This window comes from Oxyura jamaicensis, chromosome 22 (assembly GCF_011077185.1).
Source record: "Oxyura jamaicensis isolate SHBP4307 breed ruddy duck chromosome 22, BPBGC_Ojam_1.0, whole genome shotgun sequence".
NCBI lineage: Eukaryota > Metazoa > Chordata > Aves > Anseriformes > Anatidae > Oxyura > Oxyura jamaicensis.
In genome coordinates, this window is record NC_048914.1 from 5,323,755 (window position 1) to 5,343,780 (window position 20,026).

The 20,026-nt window shown below is 55.2% G+C and overlaps 1 protein-coding gene and 1 long non-coding RNA gene across 10 annotated transcripts in view; one reads left to right on the forward strand and one right to left on the reverse strand.

Annotated features, from left to right (window-relative positions):
• The window catches only part of ANK1 (ankyrin 1), a 62,666-nt gene that overhangs the window by 14,453 nt on the left and 28,187 nt on the right, over positions 1 to 20,026 (reverse strand). For 7 of the 9 annotated variants that reach the window (XM_035345045.1, XM_035345040.1, XM_035345041.1 and 4 more), the window contains 22 exons: positions 14,947 to 15,048; positions 9,772 to 9,870; positions 8,639 to 8,737; positions 7,860 to 7,958; positions 7,562 to 7,747; positions 7,324 to 7,422; positions 6,702 to 6,800; positions 6,273 to 6,371; positions 5,643 to 5,840; positions 5,426 to 5,524; positions 5,235 to 5,333; positions 4,847 to 4,945; positions 4,459 to 4,656; positions 4,182 to 4,280; positions 3,996 to 4,094; positions 2,710 to 2,907; positions 2,399 to 2,497; positions 1,913 to 2,011; positions 1,498 to 1,596; positions 1,301 to 1,393; positions 988 to 1,060; positions 587 to 610 (listed from right to left, as the gene is read on the reverse strand). In XM_035345045.1, coding sequence (XP_035200936.1) covers positions 587 to 610; positions 988 to 1,060; positions 1,301 to 1,393; positions 1,498 to 1,596; positions 1,913 to 2,011; positions 2,399 to 2,497; positions 2,710 to 2,907; positions 3,996 to 4,094; positions 4,182 to 4,280; positions 4,459 to 4,656; positions 4,847 to 4,945; positions 5,235 to 5,333; positions 5,426 to 5,524; positions 5,643 to 5,840; positions 6,273 to 6,371; positions 6,702 to 6,800; positions 7,324 to 7,422; positions 7,562 to 7,747; positions 7,860 to 7,958; positions 8,639 to 8,737; positions 9,772 to 9,870; positions 14,947 to 15,048 — 2,458 coding nt within the window. Of the gene's footprint in view, positions 1 to 586; positions 611 to 987; positions 1,061 to 1,300; positions 1,394 to 1,497; positions 1,597 to 1,912; positions 2,012 to 2,398; positions 2,498 to 2,709; positions 2,908 to 3,995; positions 4,095 to 4,181; positions 4,281 to 4,458; positions 4,657 to 4,846; positions 4,946 to 5,234; positions 5,334 to 5,425; positions 5,525 to 5,642; positions 5,841 to 5,997; positions 6,223 to 6,272; positions 6,372 to 6,701; positions 6,801 to 7,323; positions 7,423 to 7,561; positions 7,748 to 7,859; positions 7,959 to 8,638; positions 8,738 to 9,771; positions 9,871 to 14,946; positions 15,049 to 16,971; positions 17,107 to 20,026 lie in introns of those variants that run through there. The other 2 variants (XM_035345043.1, XM_035345047.1) reach the window with 2 other exon arrangements.
• LOC118177388 lies at positions 16,956 to 18,833 on the forward strand. The gene is made up of 3 exons (XR_004755776.1): positions 16,956 to 17,093; positions 17,212 to 17,355; positions 18,709 to 18,833. It is a non-coding gene; the product is annotated as an uncharacterized LOC118177388 (long non-coding RNA).

A 20,026-nucleotide genomic window follows, 5' to 3' on the forward strand; every position in this document is an offset into this window, starting at 1 on the left:
CCCACACGCAGAGCAGAGCCTGCTGGGGACACCTCACTGCTATGCACTGCAGACAGGTGTAGGCAGGACTGGGGCCACGTGAAGGACTCACCAACATTGTCAAGTGCATCTGTGCACCTCTAACTGGGGGACAAACCCAGCCAGCACCAACTGACGGCCCAATTAACTCCTGCTAAGGAGTCCACCAGGGCTGGGCTTGTGCTAAAGCCCTGCAGGAAGAAGTCCATCACCTCCCAAAGCAGGAGAACAGCCCTGGTGATGGGGAGCGAACTGCAGCAACACAGGGACCCTCCAGTGTTCAGCTTCACCCCCGCTGTGGCCAGAGTGGCATGGGGTGGCTGCATATGGGCACCAGAGCTTGCCACAGAACCAGGTTCCTCTGCCCCCCGGTTGGGGGACAGCCCTGTTCATGCAGTCACACCACAGCAAGCAGCATGGACACAGATGGGCAGAACAGGATGGCAGGGCCTGTGCTGGGTAGCACCAGCCCAGAAACAAGGCTCAGCAGATGGAGGTGGCGTGCAGATGGTTAGTGGCCATGGGGTGAAATGGGCCATTGAGCTGGGGTGGGAGACGTGTTTCATACCCATTACTGTGACATGAGCAGTGCCTGCAAAGTAAGAAGAGGCAAAAGTGAGGTCTCAGTGGGAGGGAACAGGAGCAGACCAGCTGCAGCCGGGCTGGGAGCTAGTACTGCCCCAGGGAGCATGGTGGGGTGCTCCATGTGCCCAAGGGCTTTCTGCACACCGTCCTCAGGGTATGGGGCCACAGAGAGGTCCAGGTATCATCCCCTCGCACAGCACAGGGGAGCACCTGAGCCAGGGGAAGCCATCCCTGGAGGCTGGTGGGCTCCCCACCTCCTCTCTGAGAGACCCCTGTGTGGCCAGGCAGCTCCCCCAACCCCAGTGCACATCCCTGGGGCTGCTGGCAGCAGTGCCGGCTCAGCCAGCAGACCTCTGGGGGTGCAACCCAGCTCCAGCCCCTCACCTTCATCCTCCGACACATCCAGAATCTCATCCACAGTCTCTGGGAAGCTCATGCGGTACTTGTCACTGACTGGCTGTGGGAACAGAGGACAGTCAGAGCAGGCCAGCCCTTACCACACAGCTGCCCGCAGCTCCTCTCCCCATACCTGGGCACTCAGGCTGCACTCAGGCAACCTCTGCCCCAAGTGGGACCACAGCTGCTGCCTGGGGCTCACTGCTCGGCCAAGGCCAGCAGACCCCCACCTGGCTGATCCCAGCCCCAGCTCTCCTACACAGGGTCCTGCACCCCGCTAGTCCCATGCCCCGGAGCTCACCAGGATGTCAGTTTCCTCTGTGACAATCTTGAGCACATCTGTGACAGAAATGTAGCCGAGCCGCTTCGCAATGGCCAGGGGAGTGGTGCCATTCTGTGCAAGGAGGGAGGATGGGGTCAGCTGCAGCCACGAGGGAGCCCAAGCAAGCACCTGAGCTCACTACAGGGTGAGAAGGTGCAGGTGAGTGCACTTCCTACCGTGCTGATCTCATTGGGAGAGGCACCATGCTTCAGCAGCAGCGTCACAACATCCGTGTGGCCCTGCTGTGCCGCCTGGTGCAGGGGTGTGTAGCCCAGCTGTGGGAGAGGACAGAGGGTGCTGCCATCAGCTCTGGGTTCTGCTGCCCAAAAAACACTCGCCCCAGGCTTTACATGGTGCTTCATGCCTAGAGGATGAGGTCTGCCCCTCTACTTTCTGGGGTGAGCAAAGGGGTCTGCAGGACCCAGCACCTGCCCGGGGCTGTAGGTGGACAGCAGCTTCCAGACATGGAGAAAGGAGGGCTTAGAGCAAGGTGGAGGGTCATGGGCTCAGGGGCAGGTAAAGGCTTTCCCATCAACCTGCATTCTGTTCCCCAGGGCAGAGAGGTCCTTGGAGCACAGGGTATCACTGTACCTTAGTCTTGGCATTGACATCAGCCTGGTGCTGTAGCAGAAATTTCACCAGTTTGATGTTCCCATAGTGACTGGCCACATGCAGTGGAGTATAGCCCATCTGAAAGACAAGATCAGGACTCAGCCTGCCCTCAGCGGTGCTTCTTGCCCTTCTGTCTTGGGTATGCTGATTCCACAGGCAAGCCCCCACAGCTGAAGCATGGAACATGTGTGCTGGTGCTGCCTGAGAGCCCAGGATCAGGACTGAGGCCACACTGCAGACCACACAACGTTTTGCCCAGGAAGACAGGGGTGAGCTGTGGGAGCAGGCAAGAAGCATTCTTGCAGTGAGGTGGGGGGAATAGAAAGAAGATACCCCAAGACACAAGGATGCCTGCAAGGGGGGAAGTTCTTGCACAAAGAAGAAAAGCAAGGCTCTGCTTGCAGCAGGCCTAGAAGTAGTTCCCAAGTGTTTTTCATCCCAGCCATGACCAATGCACTACTTTACCCTGGTTGTTGCATCCACTGTAACTCTGTGTTTCACCAGAACATCAGCAACTGACACATGTCCCTCTTGGGCCACAAGATGGAGAGGAGTCAGGCCACTCTGCAAAAAGAGCAGGTCACCTGCACAGTGGCAGTGGAAGCGCTGCAGCTCTACCAGCAGAGCCTCTTAAGCTGGGCTGTCAATGTGGCAAATTGGCCAACACTGTGCTCTTGGCCAGGGCCTTGCTGCCTGAATGCAGAGAGGCACTGGGTCTGCTATTGCCTGCCAGGGCATTCACCTCCAGCCTGGCAGAAAGCACCAGCACAACTTACCTTGTTGCCTAAATCGCCGTTGGCTTGTTTGGAGAAAAGCAGTGCCACCATGTCCGCATGCCCCTCCTGAGAAGCCAGGTGTAGGGGGGTGACTCCCTGCACAGACTCCGCGTTTGCAGAAGCCCCATACTGCAGCAAGCTGCTGGCCACCTCCATCTGGTTCTGCTTGGCAGCGATGTGCAGGGGGGTGTACCCGTTCTGTGGGAGAAGACCACTGCAGTGCTCAGCAAACGCTAAGCAGATCTGCCAGGACAGGAGGTACCACCCCACCTCTGCAGGCCAGGCCTGCCCTTCCTAGCTACCTCCAGAGCTCAGGGACACAGCCTCATGCCTGAACCATCTCCCTGACAGCAACTAGTCCTGCCACTGAGGCCACATGCCACTGAGCAAATCCCGCTTCTCCAGCCAAATCAGTCGAGGGGCTTCCAAGGCTTTGGGTCCAACTGGTATGTATCATCAGTCCTGAGGTTTTCCTCCTGTGAATTTCTAGCATACAGCCACTTGGGGCAGCAAGAGCCAGGGCAGACAGGCACCTACTAGGACTATGCCGGGCAGACGTGTGGAGCAGGACTCATAGCACACAGGATTAATATTCAGCCAGAGGCCACATGGCCTTGAGCACTGCCTGCGCTACTGTGTGCCAGAAGCACAGACACCCCTTGCCCACAGTGACGTGGACTGTCGGTGACGCAGACTGAGGGGGATCGGCACCAGCACCAGCTGCTCTGACGTCTGCCCAGCAGGTCTGCTAGAAGCCACACAGGGGAGAGGGGAGAGCCAGATGGGGAGAGCTGGCACTGGTGGCTGCTTGTCTGGTGGGAGGATGCAGCTTCTGCAAACAATGTGGAAACCAAGGCCACTGGGCTGCTCCACAGAGAAATGCTCCCCATGCTCAGGCAGAGCCTGAGATGCTCACAAGCTGCTGTTTCTTTCTGACTCATGGCTTCCCAGCTGCACGCAAACATTCACGTGTGGTTTCCAAAACTGCCAGACCGCAGCGCTGCTCAGCAGGGCTTGCCATGGAAACACGTCCCCAACAACAGCCACCAGGCTGCCAGCAGGGAACATCCCTGACACAGCTGCTCTGCTGGAACAGGATGACTGCTCAGCACCCCTGCCAGTGCAGGGGATGGGCCAGCATGAGCAGTCGGCATGGAGGGGCCATAGGGGCCATAGGGGTGACTGGCAGGTGTCACGGTTGAGGGGTGATGCAGGACAGGGCACAGCCACCTACAGCTGAAGTGCACTGGACACACATGACATCCCCACAGAAACAGCAGTCTTACCCAGGCTGAGCTGTGTGGGGAGCTCCCCTTGGGAAGCAGCAGCTTGACAATCTCCAGGTTGTTGTGGTGCACAGCCACATGCAGTGGGGTCAGGCCATTCTGCAGAGGGGGAGAGGGCACAGAGCGGTGAGACAGAGCCTCTCTCCATACCACTCACTCCTCCCACAGCCCTAGAGTAACCCTCACCTTTCCTGCTGCATTAGGGTGAGCGTCACGTGCCAGCAGCAGCTCTGCCACATCCACCTTCCCATACTTGGCTGCAACGTGGAGAGGGGTAAATCCTTTCTGAGGAGAAAGGCAGCGCATCACAGGGTGTACACGGATGACAAGGAGAATGCTGGCACAAGCACAGGAAGGGGTGCTGCAGCACAGGAAGAAGCTGCCCCTTCTGTGACAGGGACACCATGCCGTCAGCCCACCCAACCACATCACTCCTAGTGCAGCAACAGCCACAGCAGCCTACCTTGGTCATGCAGGTCTGGGAGGCTCCCTTCTCCAGCAGGGCCATGGCTGTGTCCACATGCCCCTCTCTAGCCGTGATGTGCAGGGGCGTGTGCCCTGCTGTTGTCGCCAGGTTGGGGTTTGCATTGTTCTCCAGAAGGAGTTTGACCATGCCGGTGTGGCCAATGCGTGCAGCGCAGTGCAGAGGAGTCTGGTCATCCTGTGATGGAGGCAGAGAGGCTGTTGCTGGTGAGCCTGGACCTGTCCCTTCCTTGCAGTGCCCAAGGGACCCCAGCCCAACTCCTGATGCTCCAGAGCCCCTGGCAGGCAGGGCCCTGGGCAGGCGAGAGCAAGCACCCAGCACCAGCTGTTCCCAGCGCTGGACTGGCACACGGGATCTCCCTGCCTACCTTGGCCTTGGCGTTGGCTTTGGCTTTGTTTTGCAGCAGGTACTTGGCCACATCCGTGTGCCCAGCTCTGGCTGCCATGTGCAAGGGCGTCTCCACTTTCTGCACCAAGGACAGGTTGAAGTGGTGAGGCCATGGGAGAGGGCATGTCTTCCTGCACTCATTCTTCTGGTCCAAGTGTAGGAGAGCAGTGCCCCCAGTTTGTTCTAGCCCCCAGTGTTTCCTCCTGACAGCAGAGTGGGGGGGTGGGGGGGCAGGGGGAAGAGGAGGGAGGAGGGAGAAGGGGCACCAGGGATTTCCCAGGAGAGCAGACAGCACAACGCGGGGAACCTTGACCTCCTGCTGCACACCCCACAGTGATCCCCACAGCACCAGCCAGGCCAGGACTCACCACATTGGACACATTAGGAGATGCTCCACGCTGCAGCAGGGTCTTAACAATCGGCAGGTGCCCCATGAAGGCAGCCACGTGCAAAGGGGTCAGGCCAGACTGTGGAGAGAAGACGGTCAAGACTCTTGATGGGGGCTCATGGTCTCACCAACACCTCTTCCTGTGCTCCCAACCCCGGGCAGCCCACCCACCTCTGTGACAGCATCGATGGAGGCTCCTGTCTTCAGCAGCAGCTCCATCACCCGGATGTGGTTCTTCTTGCAGGCGATGTGGAGGGGTGTGAAGCCATTCTGCAGACAAACCAACTGACAGTCAATTGCAAACACCCTTCTCCTCCTCCCCCTTTTTTTCTCGATCCCCAGCCCCCTCCCCCCTTTTTTGTTCTTTTGCCCACCCCTCCTTACTCACCAGGGCTCTGGAGTTGGGCTTGGCCCCCTTCTCCACCAACAGCTTGGCCACACGGTGGTGGCCGCAGTGTGCGGCCACATGCAGCGGCGTTAGGTGGTCCAGCGTGATGTCATCGATCTCAGCGCTGTACTGCAGGAGCAGGCGCACGCAGTCCAGGTGGTCACCCTGCGCTGCCATGTGGATCGGCGACAGGCCATTCTGTGACCGTGGAGCAGGGCCTCAGGGCTGGGCTGGAGGGGCACCGGGCATCTCACAAAGCCCTGCTGCTCCCTGGGCCACAGCTCTGTGCAGAAGGGACACGGTAATCCCAAGCTGCTGCTGGAGAGGAGTCCTCAGGTGCCCCACTGTGACTTACAAAGGAGCAATGCTGAGCCGAGGGTAAGACCCGAAGAGCTGCTGCCATAGGGCAGGTTGTCCCCAGGCCACCCCCTTTCCCAGGGCATGCAGCCCTTCAGCAAAAGGCTCCAGTGAGGGCCAAGGAGGAGGTCTGAAAGTTCCTTGCCCCTTGGTGACTAAAAGCTCAGCCCTGGCCCAGCCACGGAGAGCATCCAGCAACTGCACACAGCTTGTGACCCCTGCACTATCCCAGAGCCTGACACCAAGCACAACCCCACAGGGTCCCATGGGCACCTTGGTTTTGGCTTGAATGGGAGCCCCATGATCCAGTAGGATCTCTGCAATTCGCACATGTCCATTACGAGCTGCACAGTGGAGAGGGGTCAGCTCATCCTGGGGAGAGAAGGGTTCAGAGGCTCAGCATGGGCCAGGAAAGGTCAGGAGAGAACAGAGACTTGTGACTTGTTTGTAAAATAAGGCAAAACTGAGCCTGCCCTCAGTCTCCAAGGCACACCAGCCATGCATGCAGCCTCCCCTCAACCTGTGCAAGTAGCAATGAAAAAACTGGTCCATTTCCTCAGCGCACCAGAGACCTGCGGTCATGCCCCAGCATGATGTCCACAGGGTACGTGCTGGGGAGCACGGCGTAGCAGTGCTCCTCAGGCACAGGGAGCATAGGGATGGAGACCCATGCACTTTCTGGTGATTCGGAAAGGGTCTCACCTTGGTCCTTGTCTCTATTTGGGCCCCACGATCCAGCAGCAGCCGTACCATGATGATGTTGCCTCGACGGGAGGCTATGTGCAGGGGAGTGATCCCATTCTGACAGAAGGAAGGGCAGTCTGTTAAAGGGAGCAACCCCTTCTCTTTCACCTGCAAGTCTGACAGGAAGCATGGGGCAAACAACAGAGGGCAGGAAACAGTGAAATCCCTGGTCAGGGATGGCTGGGCCAGGGGTTGGGCACCTGCCCTGCTCTCCAGCTGTGAACAGAAGCTGCACAGGGTTTGCAGAAAAGTGCCAGCTTGTGGATTTGTCTGCACCCGTGTGACTGGAAATGGCACACCAACTACAGGGCACAAGCTCTGCCCTATGGCAGCACCAGCCTTCCCTCAGCCTGGACACAAGGTCCCAAGAGCACAGCTGTGACAGAGGTGAGATGCAGTAGAAAAGTCCCATGCAGCTTATTAATGGCAAACCCTCAGACAGGTATCAGTGTGCTATCTTCTGCACAGTGCCACCTCTCCAAGGGACCCCTGGAGCTGTTCATCACATGGAAGGGAGTCACAGCATCCTCCCCTCATACTGGGGCAGTGAGTTCCGGCAGCCACACCACTTTGCACTCACCTGGGGTGTGAAGTTGACACTGGCTCCACGGTTCAGCAGTAATTGGGCCACACTGAGATTCTCGTAGTGGGCTGCAATGTGCAAGGGGGTAAATCCAGTCTAGGGGAAAAGAAGGAGGGATCAGCCCAGCCAGACACATGCTCCCTGCTGAAAGGATGGATAAATACAGCATACCAAGCTGCTGTTCTCCCTGGGGATGTGGAAAAGCTCCCAGATACAGGGTGGGAGAGCCACACACCTTGGAGAGGACGTCAGCATTGGGGTCATTCTGCAGCAGCACGGCAGCTGTGCGGGTATCATCGTTGCGGGCTGCAATGTGCAAGGCGGGCAGGCGGACCTTACCCTTTGTCCCATAGTTGATAAGGTGAGCAACCACATTCTCGTGTCCCTGCTGCAGAGCCACAGCTAGTGGCGTGAAGCCATCCTGACAAAGATAGGCAGGTGAGAGGGGAGAGCCAAGAAGCCACATCAGCATCTGGCACATCCAAGAGCAGCCCCAATAAGCAGGGCTACAGCGTCCTCCCCAAGGACCTTACCTCTGTGGCTACATTCTGGTTGGCTCCATTTTCCAGCAGGAACTTGACAACTTCCAGATGGTTTTCCTGTGCTGCCATGTAGAGGGGTGTGAAGCCTTTCTGCAAACAGAGCCATGCACATCAACACAACCCTTCTTCCACGTCCTTGCAGAGCTACACCCCACCAACAGCCACCCCCTCAGCTCATTGAACTGGGAAAAAATCACACATAGTGTAAGTGAGAAAAGTAAAGATCTAGTGGCAACATTGGAGCAATTGGGAAGCAGGAGTCCAAGCCCCCCCACATCCAGAAAGAACCAGGAGATGCTTCTCAGCAGTCAACCCACAAAGCACTGCCTTCTACTCTCTGCCTCTACACTCTCTTAACTCGGGATATTTTTCCCATCAGGCACACATTGAAGGGCTTGCAGCCCCACGAGGTCCACAGAAGAGTGAACAAAGGAGGCATGGTGTGCAGACATGCAAGAGCTGCAGGAAAATTCATAGCTGCGTCAGCGAGCATTACCCATGAATCCTCCCAGGAAAGGTTCAGCATACTTGTGCGTGCTGCCATGGACTCCCACCAGAGAGGGACTCATCTCCCATCTCTCTCAAGCCTCCCCACCCACTCACACCCTTGTGGTCTTTCAGGAGTTTGGCAGAGCAATCCTTGACCCTGAACAGGACTAGAGATAAACTGTAAAGGGCTGCTCAGATACCCATGCTGGGCACAGTTCTCACCATGAGAACACCACCACACATGCTGGGGGCTTTTCCCACCCCAGCCTATGTTACTCTACCTGCGACTGCGCGTTGACATTGGCCCCATAGTTCACCAGTTCCCGGACCACGTCCTGTTGCCCAGCCAGGGCAGCGATGTGCAGGGCTGTGTTTCCCTTCTGAAAGACACCACAGGGCGGCACTCAGGGGCTGGAACAACCCAGCTGGGAAAAGAGGGGCCTGACATGTATGCTAACACACATGCAAACAGGGCTGCTGCCATTTGGCAGCATCTGGCCAGGTTGGGACCATGCATCTCGAGCTCCGTGCTCCATTCCTGCTGTAGACATATATTTGCTGGCCAAGGAAGAGAATGATCTCATATTTCTCATGAGGTTACTGGCAGCAAAAGCTGCATGCATTGTCAGGCTCTGCAAATCTCCAGCACCAGGAGATGAGTAGGGGAGGGAAGGAGGGGGAGCTGAGCTGGCAGCCTTCAGGCAAAACTGCAGAGTGTGCCCTGGGAGCCAAGGCATCCCAACAGAGCTGAGGGATAAGCAGGCCAGAAAATGCAGACACAGGATATTTCAACTTGTGCCATGAGGTGGTGGGGGCAGAATACCAGACTCTGCTCCACACCCCAAGCCTTGCCAGAGCACAGGGGAGGTAGCATGCCAGGCTCACTCCCAGAGCCCTTTGGACAGTGCCAGAGGCTGCTCATTTTTCAGCCCAGCTTGCTTGTGCCTTTGTCTCACCTGTCACACTGTGAGAGCCACACCTTGCCATGGTGATGCAGGGAGGCAATGATCCATGGAGCTCCAGAGCTCTCAAGGCTTGCAACAATGGCACCAAGACCACACCAGTTATGCAGTGCACAGCGGCTGCCCTGGGGCAGTGAGGGCTGATGTAAGCAGGCAGCCAATGTGGAGAGGCAAGGACAGCACAAGCACAGGTTGTGGCTTCTGTTACTATCCTCTTGAGCTCATAGAGGCCTTTGTGGCCCCCAAAGGGCAGAGGCACGGGCAGAACCTCTCACTCACTGGGAGCAAAGGCAGGTCCTGGTCCCCCAGCCCAGCAGCACTGCCACCAGCAGAGCCTTCCAAGCAGTGAAAGGCAAACCGCATGACTCACTGCCCATCTGCTGCTGGCGTGTCTGGCAGCAATGGCACACTGTGGAGTATTGACTAACGTGACCAGACTCCATTCTCCTCACCTTGGTCGTTGTCTCCAAAACGATCTCCTTGTGCAGCAGCTCCACCACCATTTTCACATGGCCCTCCTTGGAGGCCAGGTGCAAGGCATTCAGCCCATTCTGGAGGGAGCAAATGTGGGAGAGGGGTATTAGTCACCAGGTGGGGCTGAGGCTCTCCAGGGAACCATCTGCCCTGAGCTCCTATACAGACTGGACTGTGAGCATTTCGCCTGTGCTGGAAAGGGCTCTGACTACTGCGAGCAGAACTCATTGTCCCTCCCTCGAGTCCTGCACTGGCATCAGCATGACAGCCACAGTCAGCTCCATGCTGCCAGGGGAACTGCACGCAGCCCTGCATGCTGAACTGCTGATTAATGTAGAGGTTTCCCCATGAGCAAGAAGTGCGGACCCTGTAGCCTGTTTCCAATGGATGGACGTCACCATAGCTCAGTGGGTGTGTGTGGCCCCACAAACACTGTCTCAGCTGACACATCCCTGATGTCAACTCTTGACTCCTCTTCAGCGGCTTTCCAGAGGTGCTCATCCTTGAAATCACTTGCCCACAGTGATGCTTTCCACAGCTAAAACAGCTGAGCTCTCTGTATGGCCCAGAGTGAGGAGGATGCACACACTGTGTGTGTGTGTGTGTACAAACCTTAAAATTTAACATTTACCCAGACAGAAGTACAGTGAGAAGCTCTGCCTAGGACAATGATTTTATCCAAGTAGCAGCTGAATTTAACTCATAACAGTTCAGGAACTTCCAGTCTAGCAGCTAGCTTTGCAGACCGCCCACCAATGGCTCCGTCCTGCTGTCCATGCCCAGCACAGGGGCTTGCTTTGCTCCCTTGGCACTGAGCTGTAGCAAAGGCTGCTGGGGAAGCATTGGCTGTGCCACTGCTCAGCTCCGACTCCTCCTAGAAGCTCTCAACCAATGCAGGTGACTTCTTGGGAAGGTCTCTGCAGGCGCCCCAGTTCACCTCTCCTTTTTCCTACACATGAAACCACAGCCCCAGGAGCAAAGGGCTGGAGAATGCCCTTGTAACATCCCTGGGCTGTCGGAAGGCAGGGTCAGGCCAGCCAGCACCCCAAGCAGCTGCCGAGATAGCTTCTGCTTCATTATTTCTGACTCCCTCTTCCACTTCCCAGATGTGAACAGAAGGGCTGGGATATTTGCTGGCGAAGAGGTTAAATATTTGCAGGCACTTTCAAATAGTACTTTTTTCCCCACAAGGGAAAAGTGCCTTGCTTCTCCCAGATGGATGCATTATGCTTACTCACCCCTGTGCAACTCGCTCACATGGCAGAGAGCCACCAGCTCCCTGGGAGCATACAGTCCTGCCCAAGCACTCCACCTCCTAACCATCTGTTTCAGCTTCTGTAGAGTACTGGAAGGTCATGTCACAGAATTACTTCATCCCCACCTGAATGCAGGTAGGGGCACAGAAAATTCCATGGGAAGCTCCAGTTTCAACCTTCAGCACTCCAGTTAAACTTACAACTGCTTCCAGAGTGGGTTATCATATTGTGAAAAGGCTTTCTATCTCCCTCTTGCTCAAGACACCAGCCCTCCAAGATCATAGTTGGTGTCATGAATTTGATTTGCACAGACAGCAAAACGTACATATTCACAGGCTTCTTCAGCACACCAACTCCAACATTCCCTGGAGCCCCAAGCGCAAGGGGCCTGGTGCCCAGGGGGAATGAAGCAGGGATGCTGCAGCACTCACAGAACAGGGCCACTGAAAGGAAACAGTCCCCAGCCAGGCCTGGCTACACATAGACCATCACCTCGGTCCAGCCCAGCTTCTTTGACTGGGACACACCTGCACAGCTCCATTCCCATGGTTGCTGGCACCCTCACCTCCCTGAGCTCACAAGCTGGATAAGTGACCACAGACACATGCACAATTTCCCTGTTACAGTCAGGCATGCAACAAAACATAGAGAGGGCAAGATCATGGATGCTGAGCTGCTCTCCTGAGCACATATGTCCTTTTACACAAAGGATTCATAAATAACATTTTGAAAGCTGAAAACCTGTGAGGAGTCATTATTCTCTGGCCTTACAGTGCTAAGTGCAATGTTTACAGAAGACTGTTTCCCAGTAGCCCATCGATATTTCAGCTTCAGGAACAATGCAGGCTGTTTTGCACATTTGCTTCGGCTTGACAGCTCATCTGACCCAAAACCGCCAAGGGATGTGTTTGATTTGAAAGGTGCTGTATTCCCCTCACTAACTGCCGCAAACACTTCCCAGAAATCCCAGGCAATGGCTGGCAATGCAACAAACAGCCCTGCACAAAAACGCAAGAGATGGGACTTTGCACCCAGCAAGGTCTTCCACATTGCTGTGCCTCATTTCAGAATGTGGTCCCAAAGCGGGCCCTGCCCTGTGCTTCCCATCAGGACTGTGGCTGGCCAACCCAGCAGAGACCACCTCCTGGCACCCCTCTGACCACTACTGGCAAGGGTCATGGCAGCAAGGTCCACTCAGCCTCAGCCTCCAGCTCCTCACAGGTGAGACGGAAGCATGCATGGGTTCAGAACACAAGAGTGACAGGTGATGAGGACACTGATGCAGATGGTAATGATGAAGAGGACGGAACTGGCAGGATGAAGATCAGATGGCATGTCAAGGTCTCTGCACATGTGTAAGAATACAGGACCTGTGGGATAGGTCTGACCACATATATCCCTCTTTATTCTATACAGGACATGTGAGGTTGGACCTTTCCCACAGGTCTGATATTCCTCAGAAGGAAACCCCAAAGTGCCATCTAACCTCAGGGAGATGGCAGGAACCAGTGCAAAGACATCATCACTGAAAGAAGCACCTCATCATGCTGCGGCCTCGTGCTCCCCGTCAAAGTGTTAAATCACCTCACCAGCTGTAGAAATCTGGTTGAAAGCAGGACTCGTACTAGTGAATGGAGGCAGCTGATGACTGACCTCTGGGTGAGGAAGAAATTCAAAGCTATTGTCTTTAGCTCATGGCTGGTTGTCTCTGTTCTGATTCCATGCAGAGCCCTCTCCAGACCCATCTGTTCCTCTGCACTAGCGGTACCCAAGCCGTGGACATAGAAATCCTTCCTCTGCTTTTAGGGCTGTCATCAGCAGTGAGTGAACATCCTTGATGTGCTCTGCGTATGGAGGCTCCCATCTCAGACAGTGTGAGTAAGCCTGGCCACGCACAGCCACCCTACTCCTGCCCCTCTTCTCCGGACAGCCACAGTACCTCACTGAGCCTTTTCTGAGCAGGCAAAGCCAGATGATTTCCACCACCAGGCTCTGCTCCAGCTTTTGCATGCATGGGGCATGAACAAGTGTACCACACAGGGCTACATCCTCAGTCCTTCATGGGGAGGAGCATAGCACAGACAAGAGCAGCAGGGTCCCCCTCCTCCTTGGGATGTGCTCTCTCAGTGGTCTGTAAGGGAGGAATGAGTACATTACCCAACTTTTTGTGTCTGTTCATTTGTGGCTAAGCAGTTGAAGCCGGAACAGTGGGACTGCTTCCAGTGCCCGGCCCACTGCTGTGGTGCAAGTGCAGGTGCTCCTCTCCACTGAGGGAGCCCAAGGAAGCAGCAGCTGGGTTTCATGAGCAGGCCAAATCCCCAAATGAAGCACAGAAACTTGGGAGATCCTGCCAGGTACAAGCATATCTACTCAGTGATGAGTGCCACAAGTCCTCGCAGCCCTGTGCTAACAGCGTGCTACTTGGCCTCTCCTCTTTTCAAACGCTATACATGTCCAAAAAGGTTGTGGGGTCAGAGCTTTGAGCCCACACATGGGAGCCCAAGGGAAAGCTCAATTTCAGAGGGCTGAAACAGAAAGTTTTCTAATTCTTTTCCATACAAGACCCCTCTGATCTAAATCCCATATGCACCCACACAATCCTAGTTGTTTCTGAGGTTATCTGGATGCTCATTATCCACTGATAATCCAGATAACACATTGGGGAACAAAATGAGACACCTCATGAGCTTTCCCCAAGCCTCCTCTAGTATCCTGCTAAGGAGAATGCAAGCTGCAACGTGCCCCAGACGCCTGCAGAAGCCCAGCATTTCTGCACACCACTGTCGGTCAGAAAAGAAAAGGAGACAGAGACATTTCCTGGGGCAACCTGTCTGCAGTAACTGCACCAGCCACTGCAGTGCACAGATCAGTAGCTTTGAACCACACTTCACCTGGGGACTTGATACTGAACCAGGTGAAGGTCCATTTGTGTTACCAGCCGAGTCAGCCTTCCCAGCATCACCGCTGCTCTGGAAAGTAGCTGACAGTGCCCAAGCCCCCCCTGAGTCTTTCCCTGCAGCACCTACCCTGATTCAGGCTGAGCCACTTGCATTTGGCAGCTGCACAGATACAAAATGTTCTGTCAATTATGTGCAAGCCATTCCTCTGGAATGTCGAATATGTACAAGCCTGCAGATATTTCTTGTGGTAGAGCTGTCCCTGCTATGGGCTGGGGGGTTGAGGGGGGCTCCACCTGCTGAGCATCTCCCATGCCACCAAGACTGGGGTTTTGCAAACAACCTTTGCTTGTGTGCAACTGCAGCTTCTGGGAATCTGAAAGCCTGAGCATTAGAGACAACCCCAAGAGTGAGTCCTGCATGGTGCTACACTCTGCCCTCTGACAAACAGATGAGCCTCTCCCAGCTGTCCCAGTTACTGGTGACCCTGAAGAAGCCTCTGCTCTCCTACCTGCCAATGCACTTTGCTACCCTCCAGACAGCACTGCCAGGAACCCTGAGTCTTCAGCTTTTGCAGTTCTCCTTGTCCCAGAGACCACAGGTCCAGAGCTGTTCCCTGGCCAGCCTGTTCACTACCCAGCAGCAGACATAGGATGGGGGCTGCACAGAGCCTCTTCCAAGCAGAGCCTGCCCAGGATAGCTGCCATACGGCAGCGACCCAGGCCAGTAATCCAGGCACGTCTCCTGTAGGGTTTTTAAACTTGCTTTGCCACAGTGTCTACCTGCCCACTTATACTCTGTTCCATGCCAGGATCAGGGCAGGTGCTGCCAGAGCAGGGCCAAGCAATCAGGCAGCCACAGGGCACCTCCCTGTCCCCATCCTTCAGGGAAGAGTAAGGAAGGGATGAGGTGGCTGTCACCTGGGCTAGGGAGAGCCACTGCATGGCATGTTTTCACATGAGCGAGAGGTGGTACTAGAACCCCTTTGGGTTTCACCTACCTGGTTACAGGTGTTAATATCTACCCCATTCCTGAGGTGATCCAAGGCTTTGTCCAGATTCCCAGATCTTGCAGCTCTCAGGAAACTGGTTGCAGCATCAGCCTTTGGGAAAAAAAGAAAAACCATGAGGCTTGGGCTCCTGCCATTTCCCCCCATCATCAGCATGGGGCCACCTTGGCCCTTGGCTGCAGGGCATGTGGCTACAGAGACCAGGCAGGACAGGCAGAGGCTGAGCAGGTGGAGGTGGGCACTGCTGGGACAAACTGAGATGCTCCGAATCAGATGGGATGGCGCAGGGCTGCAAATAGAGCTCAAGGTGGAGAGCATCCTTTAGCAGGGGGAGGAGCCACGTGGGGCCATGGCTCATCCCAGCGCTGCTGGCAGGGCAGGGAGGACACTGTAAGGGGACCGCTGCAGCTATGGCAGCCTCCCTTGGCCCAGCTGACACTTCTGTGTCCTGGGTGAGAGAGAGTAGTGATGGACAAGCACTAGAATGCAGCTTTAGTGAACCTGCCTTTGCTGTCCTCCAGAAACCACTGGGAAGCCACAGTGTCACTGGGGACAATGACCCTGACTGCACATGCTGCAGCCAGGAAAATTGCAACAAGGCAGTGCTTCCCTGCACCACTGAGACAGCCACCTCAGGCAAGGTGCAGCAATACTTTGAGCGGTTAAGGCAGCAAATGAAGACCACAAGATGGGTCACCAAAAGCTGGATAACTACAGGGTGGAGATGCAGTGACAGCTCTGTGTGGCTGGGACCATGAGCTGGTGACTGCCTGCTAGGTCCAGCCCAAAGGGCTCTCCGCAGCATGGAGCCATGAGACATCTGTGGCATGGCAGCAGGACATACTGCCTGGCCCTCCGCTCTGTTAGAAAATCAGAGCCCCTTTCTAACCACTCATGCTGGAGTCACTAAGAGACCTCCTGTGCTATGTGAGCATATGTCCTGCCAGAACTAGCCACCCTTCAGCACCCACGGCCCAGCTGTGGAGGAGCATCCAGGGTTAGCAAGCTCCTGGGACAGGCGCAGGAAGCAGCACAGCCTGAGGACAGTGCTGGTGGCAGACCTAGGCAGGATGGTGCAGGAGGTGGGTTCAGGACCCCTGTCCTCCCAGCCTCAGTCATTCCAACTCGGAAAGCGGAGCAGCACCACTTGGCTGCCTCCTGCCCTCCTCCATCCTTTTTGCCCTCACCCTCCTACCCAGAGATGCAGCCAGTGGCAGGGCCTACTGCCCTGCTACCCCCTGAAGAAGGAAGGCCCACAGACAGGGTGTCCTGCCCCCCCACGCAGGACCCAGCTGTGGCTCCCACAAGCAATGGCTGTGTGCCAAGGCCCTGTCCAGGACAAAGGGACAGGTGGAGGAGGTCAGTGCTGCCATGCCCCGTGCCAGCACGCAGCCTCTGCGTGCTGGGGAACACGTGCAGCAGGCATGCCCTCAGCCAGCTGGCACTGTGTGCTGCCACCCCAGAGGAGAGCCCTGCCCGTCTGGGAGGAGCCCTCAAATACACATCAGGGCTGCCAGCTCTGTGGAGGGCTGCAAGCGCAGAGACATACCGTGGCACCTCGGCGCTCTCTGCTTGTTCATGCTGATCTGCTGTAAAAGGCAGAGGGCAGTGCTGGCACTGCCCTTAGAAGTGCACGTTGGTGCCTGGATCCCAGTGAGGAAACACTGACAGCTTCAACCGACAGGTTGAGCGCAAAGAGCTTTTCCAACTTCAGACCCTGCTGGAAGCCTCTGCATCTCAGGTCAGGATCCCGGCTTATGCTGCAGGCACACCAGCTACAGCATGGACCTTTGGCAGCAACCCCCTTGGAAGTTCAAAGCACAGCTCAGCCAGACTCTCCCACCCAGAGGACACGCATGGAGCTGCAAAGATTAAAATGGTAAGACTTGACAGGCTCTGTCAGCAAAGGGGCTCCCAAAGCCCCAGCACACCCAGCAGCAGAGACCACAAGCAGGAAGCAAGCAGAACAGCAAAGCAGAGGTCTGTGCATGAAGGAGAAGTGCATTGTATACTCACAGCCACGTCTGGACAGGACCTGCCCTTTCGTGCTGCCATAGTCCAGCACCTCAGCTGAAACCTGAGCCTGGTGTCCCCTCTCCCCCTCCTTGGTTATCTACTCCCCAGCTTTGAGAGAGCCAGTAAGTTACATTGCATTCCCTCTAAAAATACCGTCTTACTCCTTGCTCCAACGCAGACCCTGCAGGGATCGCCAGCCGCTAATGGAATTTGTTCATTTTCTCTCCATTATTGTGTCAGACAGGATATTTAATAGCAAGCTGCCTGCAGAAAGCAGATGCCTGCTGCCAAGCAGAGGGAGCAGGTCAGAGCTGCAGAGAGCACCTTGGGAAGGGCAACAACAAGCAGCCCCACAGACGTGCCCAGGAGCCCGGCATCTCACAGGTAACACCCGCCCTGAAGCAGAGGGGTGGTGGGACCCTCCTGATGGGCTCAGGCTTGGGTGCTCCAGAGCAAATACTTGCTCACTGGGACCAGCACACACCACTCAGGGAAGCACAGAGAACTACAGGGTGCCAGACACCAGCAGCCAGGTGGCATAGGCAGCCAGAGAAGGGGGAGCTCAGCTCTGATGGCAAAAGCAGCGGGAAGAGACCTGCAATCATGTTGCCTTCCCAAAGTCCCCGTGCACACTGTGACTACCTACCTGTCACTCAGGGGAACTATTTCACAACAGCTCATGTTACTTTGGGGTGTCACAAACAGCCTGACAGCACAAGATTAGGAAGGGAAATTAAGCATATATTGGGTCACTGTCCTCTCCTTTTTTGACAAAAAGGAGCAGTGACAGCAAGAAATGCAGAGACTCTATGGACATAAGCATATGTGCGTATCAACAAGATGCACACACATCCCAGCCAGCACAACACAAATGCACCTAAATGCAGAGGCGCTCACATTGCACAGTCACAATCCACAGGTGAGCTCAAAGTGTAGCACAGGCACACCACGTGCACCCACTTGGTATCTGTGCACATATTGCTGCACATACACACCCATGCAGTCTCTTGCTATCCATGTACCCCAGGATATGCAGCAACTGCTTCCAGATGCAAAGAATGCCCCCAGAGGTTTTCCTTTTTTGTTGTTTGTAGTGTTTCTTTCCATTCTCCTTTGCTTTCCCAGCAATTTTCCAGGAAGGAGTTATTCCAAGGAGAGAAGATAAACTTACTTATTTGTCATTGTGTACTTCTTGCACTCTTTCACAACTGCTAAATCCCGCACATAGGTATTGTGTGCCAAAGACTTGTGGATGTTCAAGCTGTGAAGTGGCAGGATACTGCTTACAGCAGTTCCCAGAGGCAGAAGTCCTTAGATCTGGACTTTGCAAAATGTTCAAGACCTAAAGTAAAAATAAGCACAGTGCGGTGGGCTATGCTTTTCCTCTTCCCTTCCCTTTCTCTTTCAGGCAACAGCTCCCCTTCCCTCCTAACAATCTTTTCCCTTTCTCTCTTCTGGCCCTGACAGGAGGCTTCCTCAGTCCCTATTTGCAGATGCCTTCCCTGCCTGCAAAGCCCTGCCCTGTGGTACATCACTGCCACCAGAGTGATGTCCCAGCCCCTAGTGCCTCTTCACTCCAACAGCAGCCTGGCCCTGACCGAAGAAAGCCCTTGTATTGCAGCTGTGCCTAAGGCAATATGCAAAGTGGATGTTCTGCCAAACCAGAGGTTCAGGCTGGATTTCAAGGGCTGCAGTCAGAGTTTCAGTAACCTTGCTTTGTTTGTCTTCTGTCCACAGTTGGAGCCCTGCTCTAATCTCTTCTGGCAGTGCCATCGTTCTCACTCCCACCCTGGGAGGAGCTCCACCAGCTCCTTCTGCATATCACTGATAAACGAAGGGAGGGTCTCAACATTGCCTCCTTCAATGAAAGGTGGCCACATCTGTCAGGAACCCGCTCAGTACAGGCTGCTAAATGCTGCACATAGATGATTCCCAAGTGCAAATGAGTTCAGAAGCTGATGCTGCTGTCACAGTGTTTTCTGGGCCACAAGGAAACAGGCAAGAAGCAAGTTGCCATGCTGTTCCAGACTGGTGAAAGGCACACGTGCATCCTGCTACACTGCCCTCTTCACCCTGTCTACCCACTTGTCTCTCCTGTCCACAAGTCTTATGCTGGAGCGACAAGGCAGCCTGGGCAGGGACTGCTAATCCTTCATTGTTTATTCAGCACCCAGCAGGAGGAAGGGGCTGAGCTGGCTGCTTGCTGGAGAGCTCCAGAGGAGGTGGGACCCCTTCACTGCAAGGATGTGCATGCAGATTGATGGGACTGCTTGGGCCCATGTCCTGCTGCAGACATGGTCAAAGATGCTCAGAGTTAAGGGACTGGGCACCCTTTCCAACAAGCCCATGACTCCAGCAGTCCCCAAAGAGAAGCCATGCCCAGGTAGAGGCTGCTAAGATCCACAGGCCCTTCCCACTGCCTGCTGAAACAAAGTGCTTTGACTTAAACCAGCTGATTCCAGGTGATAACCTAGAGCCCTTCTCAACAGATGGAGTCAGTCCTGCAAAATAAAACAGCTGCTAAGATTAAGCGCAGTCAGAGATGGATCCTAGGGTCTCTCTAAGAAGATCAGGGAAGATCAGGAAGATTGAGTCAGGAATTCAACTCCGAATGCCCAGAAACAGAAATCACACTGTCTGCCATACAGGAACTTTCTTCCCTATCTGCATTCACAGAAGCTTGACACTCCCAGTGGTATCTGCAGTGGATACAAAACTTGCTGTCAGGTTTCTGCCTTCTGGGTGGAAGAAAGTATTCAGCAGAGCACTGCATCTCCAGAGAAGCCATCGGAGCAAAGCCTCAAGCAGGCTGCCAGAGGAGCACAAAGAAGCTACCAGGCACATACTGCAAACCCAGATAAAAGAGAAAAGCAAAAGCCTTGGGAAAGCTCATCAGATAAAAGAATATATGCCCCAAACCCATTCTCTCACCATCCTCAACCCTGCCCACATGATTTAGGGCAGGTCTGCAGACTTTAATAGGACTGGTGAGAGTCAAGACACCAAGAGGTGCCCTGGAAGGCACCTGCCACACAAGCTTCCTCTCATTTCATGC